At 41.4% G+C, this 11,444-nt stretch overlaps 1 protein-coding gene across 1 annotated transcript; it reads left to right on the top strand.

Annotated features, from left to right (window-relative positions):
• The first annotated feature begins 293 nt into the window (after positions 1 to 293).
• Positions 294 to 7,534, top strand: LOC5564792 (probable ATP-dependent RNA helicase DDX56). Its single transcript, XM_021849190.1, has 6 exons — positions 294 to 482; positions 575 to 1,323; positions 1,540 to 1,639; positions 6,659 to 6,999; positions 7,065 to 7,206; positions 7,267 to 7,534. The coding sequence occupies exons 1-6, from the start codon at positions 414 to 416 to the stop codon at positions 7,510 to 7,512; spliced, it is 1,647 nt and encodes a 548-aa protein (XP_021704882.1). The 5' UTR covers positions 294 to 413; the 3' UTR covers positions 7,513 to 7,534.
• The last annotated feature ends 3,910 nt before the right edge of the window (positions 7,535 to 11,444 follow it).

Here is an 11,444-nt window from a genome sequence, read left to right as displayed (position 1 = left end):
TTAGGGCCCTATTGAAAATATGTTTGGGTTTGTCCACAAATTTCATAACGCGAAATATTGTCATTTTTGACACCCACCCACCCCCTCGTAACGCTTTTTATATGAATAGTTTACAAATTTTGTATGAGCCGTAACATCACGAGGACACCCACCCACCCCCTTCAGCGTTATGAAATTTGTGAATCGGCCCTTTTCGTTTATATTCAGCACATATTACACTTGTATGACGGGCTTGAAATATTTCAGCACGATAGCTTTGGACATTTTCATTCGTCGGTCTTGTTCGGTTTTTGTTTTGTGCATGTTTCTTTCTTTCGAGCTCTGGCTCATATCTTCGCCAGTCTGTTGTGAAAATTAGCATGTGAAATAAAATTCGCGTTTCTTTCAAAAAAATCAGCGATAATTCTACAAAAATGGGTGATACGGACGAGAAAAAGCCTCTGAATTTCCATCAAATGGAGTTAGACGACAGGATACTGAAGGTAGGTAAAAAATGTGAAAATAAATTGAACGCATTACAAACGTGTACCTAACCTCAACGGATTGTTTACCTCATTTTTGGGTTTGTTTTTAGGGAATCGCCAAGTTGGGTTGGCTTTGTCCAACGCTGATTCAGGAGAAGGCCATCCCTCTGCTTCTGGAAGGGAAGGATGTGCTGGTGCGTGCCCGCACCGGATCAGGCAAAACAGCTGCTTTCTCCATTCCGGTCATACAGAAGATTCTCAACTACAAACAGGACGCAAAGGAACAGCAAACGACGGTAGTAATCTTGGCTCCCAGCAAGGATCTGTGCCACCAGATTGCGAAAGTCATTGAAGACCTCACGATCAAATGTGGCCGATTGGTGCGGTGTGTGGACCTGTCTACAAAAGTGGACAAAGTGGCTCTGAAACATATTCTGGCGGAACGACCAGATATTGTGGTGTCCACTCCTGCTAAGCTTGTCTCACAGCTTCAAGAGGGCAACATTTCCGTAAAAGACAGTCTCCAGACGCTGGTGGTGGACGAAGCTGACTTGATGTTCACCTTCGGTTTCGAGAATGATTTGAAAACAGTTCTGGATTACTTCCCCAGCGTGCACCAATCGATTCTGGCCTCGGCCACGCTGGAGAAGGACGTCATGGAACTGAAGAAGATCATTCTACACAATCCGGTGATTTTGAAGCTGGAGGAACCGGAGATGGCACCGGCATCGCAGCTAGCCCACTACCACATTCTGGCCGAGGAGGTCGACAAAGCGGCCGTTTTGTACACGTTGTTCAAGCTGCAGCTGGTCAAAGGGAAGAGCATCATTTTCGTCAATTCCATCGATCGGTGCTATAGGTTGGTACTCTTTTTTCTTATTAAGAATATAGTTTAGTTGCTTAAATGATGAAACTTCAAATTTACCCATTGATACGGCATGGATTGTCCTTGGACGATCCTTGGCTGGAGCAGGATAACAGACTAATCTTCTCTCTGATAATGATTTTGACTAGCTCAGTTCAATTTCAATCTAAAATCACGACGTAAAATGGAATTCCTGTTTCTGCTTTTCAGGTTGAAACTATTCCTGGAACAGTTCAGCATAAGGTCTTGCATCTTGAATTCGGAGTTACCAGCAAAGATACGATGCCATACCGTGAACCAATTCAATCAGGTTTGTAATGATGGATGAGACAATTTTCATTTCTTCACTAGTAGGTATTATTATGAACCTTACATTCAGTGTTTATATGTACAGAGCCGACAGGTCTGTAATTTCTTCTCGAATTTCTCAAGGAAAAGCTTCAACAATTCTAGTGATTTCGCCGCTTCTAGAATACTATGAACTCCTTCAGGGATCTCTCCAGCAATAGAGATTTCTCTCAATGATTCGCCCATAAATTTCCCCAGAATTTTATACAGCATTCCAAAGTAAATAAATTTAGTAATTTTCACAGAAATTACTCTATAAAATTAGGGGATTATCCCACGATTTCCACCAGTTATTTTTCCAGTTATTCCACCGATATATCCAGATTGTACAGGAATTTTTCCTTGGTCCAATAAAATCCATTTTTTGACCAAACTCTTTTACGATTTTTTTTTTAGAAAATCCTCCAGTAGTTCTTACGTCGATTTTTTCAGTCATTCTTGCAGCCTTTTTGAAAGATATCTCTTCAAGAATTCATCCACCGTTTCTTCCAGTGATCGCTTAAAAATTATTTAGGGAAATCTATTAGGAATACCCAAGAATTTTTGGAGGATTTGCTGAAGAAATTCCTGGTGCATTCTCTGGAGTAATTTCTGGGATAATTGTTAGCATAAATTTCTACATTGAATTCTTGAAGCAATCTCGAATTCGTTAAAAAGCTTGTAGAGATTTCTGTATATGAGCTCCTGAAGAAATTTTCGGAGTAATATCTGGAGGAAACTTTGGAAAAACACTTGAATTCATTTCGGATGAAATTCCTGGTGAAAATCACGGAAAATACATCTACTGTAGTCCCCCCATGCGAAATATCGCATCAGCAAATATTGCCCACCGATTGAAGTTGGGAAAAGGTAGCCGGAAAAAACATGTTCATATGATTGTACGGGGAACGATGATATTGATAATATTCAATTGTCAATATTCATGTCATTTAACAGTCCTGACACTCAGTCACTACCAGCCCTGCACTAGAGATTTTTCAGAAGATAATTTGAGAAATTTTCCCAGAATTTATTCCAAGAAATCCAACGCAACTTCCTCCAACAACTTTCACAGGGATTAATCGAAAATTTTCCCAGCTACTATTCCAGGATTTCTGTCAGAGGTTTTTTCACCGAAATTGCTATAGAAAATTCATCAAGATTCCTACATGATTTGAACTATGGGTGTCTTACTTACTTCCTCCAGATCCTGCAAAGGATTTTATCCAGCATTTTGTCCACGTGGGGTATTACTTATGCAATTATTTCATACAATTCTCGAATAATTTCTCAGAAAAATCTCCATGGATTCTTCAAAATTCCATTTCAGGGTTTACACCACATTCAGCAACTCAGCCAGTAATTCCTCCGATAGTTTCTACAAACCCGTCCCATGTTTGTCAAGAAATTATTTGAAAAAATCGTAAACAAATTTCTGAACAACCTTATCTTAGAAAGTTATCAAAGAACTTTAGGAAACATTCCTGCAGAAATCTCTGGAGTTATTTCTGACGTTATGAAATCTTAAAGAAATCCTAAACGACGTTTTTGGAGTAAATCCTAAAAAACCATAGGGACATCAATACAAGAATCACTGGATACGTTCCTGGAAGGCATAGGACCTTCTTTAGAGTTTTATGAAAGAATATTTGGAGTAATTCCCTTAAAAAACTTCTTGGAGAATTTTTAGAGAAATTTCTAGGGTCGTCCATGACCCTCTTTTACCCACGATTTTGATCGATTAGGGTAAGGAATAACTCCAAGAAATCCTACGAAACTATCTTCAAAAAAATCAACCTCGGTAACTATTTGTCGATTCTCGGTATAATAGGGGCAATAAGGGCAGTATGGTCCACCTAAGCAAAAGCTCTTGAAAAGCATAGAAACACAATACAATTTAATCGTTCCATATGCTTAATTTGTAGTTTAAGGTGAAACAGTTTTGAATCAACTTCTAAGATTGCACTAAAACTTCAGAGGCACAAATCTCGCGAAAAAAAGCATCCCACACCAGTGCACTTTTTATTTTGGCTTTGTGCACTAGCAGAAAGCTTAAAATAAGAAGATCAGGAAGGTTTGCCTACTATTTCTCCAGTTTAGTGCCTTTGAAAACGTGAGTAGGGGCACAAGTCGGCCATTGTGCCGGCCATCTTTGGATTCTGAGATGTTTCACCTTAAGTACCATCAGTGTACCAGATTCCGCTGGTTTCAATTAAGCCCGCCATGTACGCCTTGCTTATTTGTTGTTTGCAGTGTCGCCGTTTACTCTCGCCGTGTTTTGATTTCGATTTCAGATGCGCCCATCACTTAGATAAACAAAAACACAGGCGTAATCAATAAAGTGTATGGTTTGGCATAAGGTGAAATTTCGTCTTCTACAAATTTGCGTTTTTTGAATAGTTAAATTATCGATAGGGGAAAAGTTCAAGTGCAGTGAATAGACAATAGAGCTACAATTCCAACGCTATATTTTCTTAAATTGTGAACATTTTGTCAGTTTCGCCTGATTCGCGAATCTTTCTAGAAGTGTTGAGAGGTCTCTATCTCACAGTCGCAAAACCGACAGATATCAGTTGGACTTCGACCTATCTTCTTCAAATGATATCTAGCTGGAAAATGTCCTATAAATAGTCCAATAACTATACAGAATGATTTTTTATTTAAGTTTAGAAGTTTTTCTGTAATTTGTTTATTTGGAGTTATAAACAGTTTAGACTGTCTTGATGTATTTGTACCAATCCAGTTCGACTGTATCATATTACGCTCCCATTTTTTTTTATTTCCATTTGTATTACACATTTTGAAACTCCGTGTAATCATTTGGTAATGTTTGAGCTGCGTGTGTGTTTTTGTCAGCTGATTTTATAGTGTAGGGTGGTCTAGGGTTCATTCAACGCAATACTATGCGAACGAAAGTACGTTCATGCCTACAAAGCAAAAGTGAGGAGTTTCTGATGTGATGTACAGAAACATAGAGTGGAGGACATACTATGAAATTGGCGACATGAACAGGACGACAATTCTCAACATTTCCAGCTAATTTGGTGAGATTTTTCCATATCACATTATATACAATTTTATATTTATAACAATATATAAACCAATTGAAGCGATTTGGATAGGGAGCTTGGGACTGCCTCCTCCCTGTTGTTAACATTTCGTGGATAAAGGGCGGGCTCTTCGACCCCATCTATTGGGTTTATTCTGTTAATCGAGGGCTCGATTTTACCGTTGTTTGTGAAAACTTTCTTCTGGATGGAGATTCTCTTAAATTCCCGCGAATTTCGTGCAAGTGTCTCTGCTTGCGGGTCCGCCCATCCGTTTTTTGCCCTTCATACAGTGGACTGACTGATTACAAACTATGGTACAATATTGATCAAATCGCTTCTCAGATTATTCCAGTGCTATAGGCAGCTGCCTTGCTACAATAGATGGTAGTACCTAATCATCATCATCATCATCAGTGTACCGAATTCCGCTCATTTAACCCGTATAGGCCTGAGCCCAGATAGCCGTAACGGTAAACGCGCAGCTATTCAGCAAGACCAAGCTGAGGGTCATGGGTTCGAATCCCACCGGTCGAGGATCTTTTCGGGTTGGAAATGTTCTCGACTTCCCAGGGCATAGAGTATCGTCGTACCTGCCACACGATATACGCATGCAAAAATGGTCATTGGCATAGTAAGCTCTCAGTTAATAACTGTGGAAGTGCTCATAAGAACACTAAGCTGAGAAGCAGGCTCTGTTCCAGTGGAGACGTAACGCAAGAAAGAAGAAGGCCTGAGTGAAAGCAAGAACATTGAAAACCCTCACCGCTCAGAAAATTCTTAACGGATTCAAATGATTTTCTGTCAGTTCACTGGCCCACGTATCTAGTTTCTAGAAGTGGCCAGAGGAACTCGGAAATATTCCTGTGGCCGGAGTTATTCTGGTGGATTACTGGGTCAAGTCGTTAAAAATAGGCTATCCAGCTTTTTACGCTAGCTATAAAATAACAGGGGGTGATTCGATTTTGACATTTGTTGCCTATAGGTTTTATAGCTAAGTCTTAGTAGGCGCTGATTTGAATTTGTTGATTGAACTGTCAAAAATTTTCACCAGATTTGTATTTAGTATTCATATTATTTTACATTTACCAAATTTATTACATAAACTTTAATTCTTTTCTACGATTCTAGGTGTTCGACTTGAAGTAATTATTCAATCACATAGAATAAATTAAATAAGCATTTGTTTTGGAAATCCACGGAATAAAAATGAACTGTTATATGTTACCGATGAGCATCGATGTATATTCAAATCCTTCACTGTGTAGCCGTTGTTTCATGCCAGACCAATGGAGAAGATTCGCTTGAGAATTGTTGTCAAAGAAGCGTTAGTAGAATATTTGCTTTCTGGTTTTACTTTTAGTCAATGTGCATTTAATTATGGATGTATTGATTCAGATAATGGCAGATTTGACACTATCCACCGATTGGAAAACGTCCAGTGGACTGTCTATTTGAAACTCATTATTCGCCTTGTGTAGGGTAAGCTACAGGGTAAGCAGCATTTAATAAGACAAATCCCAAAGCCAATCAAGAGTTTGGCAAACCTATTACCAATCCCTGTGATAATTACTTAAGTTTCAAACCAATTGGAATTGAACCGACATCCAAATATTACCGAAATAATGCCTGGAGAACCTGGGGTGTTTCACCTGTGATTACTTCGAATACGACATTAAACCAAAACCATATTTGAAATCGGATTTTGGGAACATTTTTTACAGAGGACACTTAATGAAAGATTTATAGACATAGATTTCAGTAAAACCACCCAGAACTGTTACGGAAAGAATGGCGTTATACTATACCGAAGGGAACCATTCACATTCACAGAGGGGGATTGGGTCGAAAAAGTTGAAATTTAGCGTGACATAATTTGTGTACCATCCCAAAGTGGTTTTTCGCCCTTTACGAGTTCGCCAAAAGAATAGATTTTCTATGAATTATACTTTCAGGGCCTTTACGACATAATCATTGCATCGGATGAACTGCACGTGCTGGACCCATCCGTTAACGAGAAGAAAGGTCAGAAAAAGAAAATGATCAAACAGATCGCCAAACAAGTTGAATCGGAAGCAGGGGTTTCCCGCGGAATCGATTTCCAGTTTGTGTCCAACGTGATCAACTTTGACTTCCCGAAGGACGTGAATGCGTACATTCATCGCGCGGGAAGAACTGCCCGAGGAAACAATACCGGAAGCGTCCTCTCGTTGGTTTCTATCGAAGAGAAAGAAGCCATGGATGCTGTGGAGGATCATCTGCGGCCGGGTTACGAAGAGGGCGATCAAGTGCTAAAGTATATAAACTCTGAGAAAAGACACTGAGTTCTAGGGAACTAATGCTTAATCTTTATGTTTTCAGGAGCTATCACTTCAAGATGGAAGAAGTGGAACCCTTCCGGTACAGAGCTCGAGATGCTTGGAGAGCGGTAACGAAGTTTTCCATTCGTGAAGCCAGAATAAAGGAAATCAAAACGGAAATGTTCAATTCGGAAAAGCTTAAGGTAACACATTTTAATCGCAAAAAGATTCAGAGTTTTGATCATTTTCTCACATTATTGCAGAGCTTCTTTGAGGAAAACCCTCGTGATTTGCAAGCCCTTCGGCATGACCGTACATTGCACACGGTTAAGGTTCAGGAACATCTCGGTGACGTTCCGGAGTACATCGTTCCGGATTCGTTGAAGCACGTCACGGGAATTACAACCAAGCGGAAGAAGAGTTTTGTACCGAAAAAACGAAAGACGGAGAAGGCCGACAATCCACTTATGATGGAGGGAATCGATTACGGAAAGCAAAGACGTGTCTAATAAAATGTTATAGTATAGAATAGTTCCCGAGTTGTCAATCTCGAAGAGTGAACATCCTTTTTCGGTTCCAACAGATTCTCCCAGAGATTTTTCAACCCATTGTCAGGTGAGTATTTCCAAAACTTGGCCCAGGAGAACTTCCTTAGGAAATTCCTCAAAGAATTTCTCGACTACTTTCAGAAATTTTGGAGGAAATCTTAAGAACATTGGGGCAGTAGACATCTCTGGAGAAATTCTTGAACATGTCATAAAAGGAAATCATGAACGAAATCGACGAAAGTATCACTGGATACTCTCTTTAAGGACTTAGGATTTTCGTGAGGAATATGTCAATGAATCTTTACAGGAATTCCTGAATAGTAATAATATGTGGAGTAAATTTTGAATCAATGAATGCATTCAGATAGCAGCACCATGGTCACGGTTTGCGGCAAACTGCGGCTTATCACATCAAACTAAAGAATGCAAGCAAGACTAATTACCGATGACTCAACAAACCCCGAACGCCAAATTTCTCCAGAAAAAAGCAATTAATCGCATTAAGGATTTCGACTTGGAGGTGTTCCCCGAATCACAGTTAAACATGTAAACAGCATATTTCGTATAGGGGTGATCGGGGCAATATGGGCCGCCTAAGGAAAACGTCATGGAATGCATAGAAAAACAGCAAAAACTATTGTTTAAATGCTAGTGACTTGTAATATAACATGTTTTTTTCCATGTTGTGTCTATAATTAATGTTATCATCAACTTGAAAATTATTTTAAGAACGTTTTTGAAAACCATGTTTTTCTGCGTGTTCACCAACCATATGGGGCATTATGAGCCACCTCGTTCAATCGTTTTTTTTTTATTTAAAACAACATAGAGAAGAGTGTACGATATTGGAAAGGAAATTTTATTAGTTTTGCTTGAAATTGTTAATTCTAGCGGCTTATTTTTGATAAATACATAACACATAGTAAACAGACCATGTAATTCTAGTATTAAATTGCAATACTTGTTTAAACCTATTTTCTAGCAAAGTTTTCCATTTGTAGCGGTGCAACAAGATGACTATGCAGTAAAAAAATAAACTAGTGTATTTAGGCAATGCATTTTTATGTTCAAAACACCGTTTTCTTTGCTTAAATCTAGGGGGCTCATATTGCCCCGCTTCCTTCAGCCACCGAAGCTACCCAACCCAATGTTACTGTTGTGGACTTGTTCAAAAATCCGATCCATGCGTTGCGATCGCACAGCAAGAATGGCAACGGGAACGAAACCGACGAATCATCGGCACCCACCCGGCAAAAAGCCCCGCCGAGAAGACGATGACAACGAGCAGGATGAGGATTCCCAACCATAATGGCTCTCACATCCTACAATATCGCGTCCATGAACATCGGCACCATCATCAAACCCACGAAACTAGCGGCGCTACGCACCTTCATCAACAGCCAAAGCCTATATATTGTGTGTCTGCATGAAGTGGAAAACGACCAGCTCTCCTTGTCTGGCTGCGTCGTAGACACGAATGTAGACCACACGAGAAAAAGAACGGCCGCGGGATGCCGGCTTTATGTACGTTTGCCGGAACGCACAATTGCACCTCGACCGCATTTATGTGAGCAGTGGTTTGCGGGAGCATTTGCGTACCGTGCATACGCATGTCTGCTCATTCACGGACCAGAAAGCGCGTACACTCCGTCTGTGCCTCCCCCAGCTAGGACATGAGCCCGGCCGTGGTTTCTGGTCCCTTTGACCGCATCTTCTCATTGACGAGAACGTTGCCGGGTTCCAAACACAGTGGCAATATTGGACTCGGCAGCGCAGAAACTACGGCGCGTGGATCAAGTGGTAGATTTCGTACGCTAAGTCAAAAATCAGGCGTAAATCGCGTATCGTCTTTGACGAATTTCACGACGCACACTAGCATCTATACGTGGAGCTACGGCTAGCGTACGACGGGTACTATCAGCACCCCGAAATGTTACCCACCATCAATCCATTAAAGGGCGAAATGTTGACGCTACAACGCAGCTTTTTGCACATGTTCATGCGAATGAACAAGACGCACGTGGCGGGACCGTATCGATTTGTCAGTTGGGAGAACTGTTGCGAACGAAGCAAAATGAGACCATTGCCGAGCCAGCAGCAATCTAATGTCGAATTCGTTTTCGAACCTAGGTTGGAACTGGCGTTCGTTTTCGAACCTAGGTTGGAACCCGTTCTGAATCACAGTTTCAACCCTAACCCGGTTCAGGTTCGACCGAACCACAATTTGCTTGACGTTGGTTTGTTTATGTGTTGATCACCGACCCAGTTCCTAAAAACGAAAACGACATAAGCGAATCTGCTCAACTTCTTCTCAGGCCTCTACACAGAAGAAGCAACGGAAAACAGCAACGATGACGGGTTTGCATGCGAGCGTGTTATTCCACCCGACGATCCCATCAATCAAGCCTGCACGGACGAGATCACCACGGCAGAAATCCTCTATGCCATCAGAGCGAGTACGCCGCGGCGTTCCCCCGGCAATGACGGTATACCACGGGAATTCTATCTCCGCATGTTCAATGTGATCCATCGAGTGCTCAATATCTTGCTCAACGAAGCTCTAGCAGGCAACATTACCCCTGCTTTTGTGGAGGGCATCATTGTGCTGGTGAAGAAGTAGGGAGGCGACAACGGGCACGAATTGCTCTAACTCGAAGCGCAACATTTTCCAGGTCACTCTTGCTCTGAAAGATCGGATTGCGAGTCTCCACCGCTAATTAGCTTTGATTTGAAAAACGCGTTCGATCTGGTCCGGCACTCATTTCTGTTCTGTTTCACCTTCGCTCGGCTTCAGTCGGGATCTCGTCTCTCTTCAGCGTTCGGTCCGACAGGGTGACCCGTTGTCTATGCATCTCTTCGTTCTCTACCTCCACCCCCTGGTATGTAGGCTCGAACAAGTATGTGACAACGATTTGTTGGTTGCCGACGATATCAGCGTCATCGTGAATTCAGCTGGGCAGATCATTTTTTTCTGTGACGAACCACCTTTGAGTTCGGACGCGCTTTCGTAGCGCTCTTGTAAATATTTTACAACTAGACTTCTGACCCCGGGCCTGCGCGCGTACCAGTCAGTCCGTATTTCAATTGTATATATTTATCCTCTACTTTTGACAACATAGCAACACTTTTTTTAACCCGCGACGCGAGCGTAGAGAAGTAACTTTTTTTTACCCCCGTGTGTGTAGTGTGGTCATATATCAAACATGCCGTGTGGAATGAAGTCTTATTGCGACAAAAAATACCACGCTGCCTGTATTGGAGTCCAGAGACATCGGGAGCACATTATTACCTCGTGTACCAATGTGTGCCGACTGCCAGGACATCCTTATGAAGGAGGCCGACGTGCGGAAGCTGCTTCATCAACAAGAAAAACTTCTTGAAGCGGTGTGCTCACAAAACGACTCCAATCAGCGTATTGCTACTGACCTAAGTAAATTCAGCTTAGTGTCAGTATTATTTGAAAGCATTGAGCACCTGCTCAATGAAGTAAACGAATCGTTGGCTTTGTCCAACAAAAACAAAGAGAGCATACACAATGCACTCGACCAGCACATGGTGTCGTGTGACTCACGCGTGACTTCAGCAATCACCGACATCAACATATCCAATACAAAAATGTCACAAAAAATTAAAACTTTTTTGGCGATTCTGCATTGGCTATTGAAAAGGCAGTCAATTCGGCAGCAGAAGTAGCAGTAAATGCAATCACGCCAACGGAGCCTCCAACCACTCCCACTTCCAATAATAATTGACGAGGTCAGAAATGAATTGGCCTCTTTAGCCAAATCAGCTGCATTTGCAGCAATAGCAGAAGTATCAACGACGACGGAACATAAACATGCAGCAATCTTATTCTTATCGAAGGAAATATTGGATGAGATTAAGTCTGTATC

The sequence above is a fragment of the Aedes aegypti genome, chromosome 3 (genome assembly GCF_002204515.2).
Source record: "Aedes aegypti strain LVP_AGWG chromosome 3, AaegL5.0 Primary Assembly, whole genome shotgun sequence".
Lineage (NCBI taxonomy): Eukaryota > Metazoa > Arthropoda > Insecta > Diptera > Culicidae > Aedes > Aedes aegypti.
The sequence above is the reverse complement of the archived record's forward strand: the minus strand, read 5'-3'. Positions and strand labels throughout refer to the sequence as shown.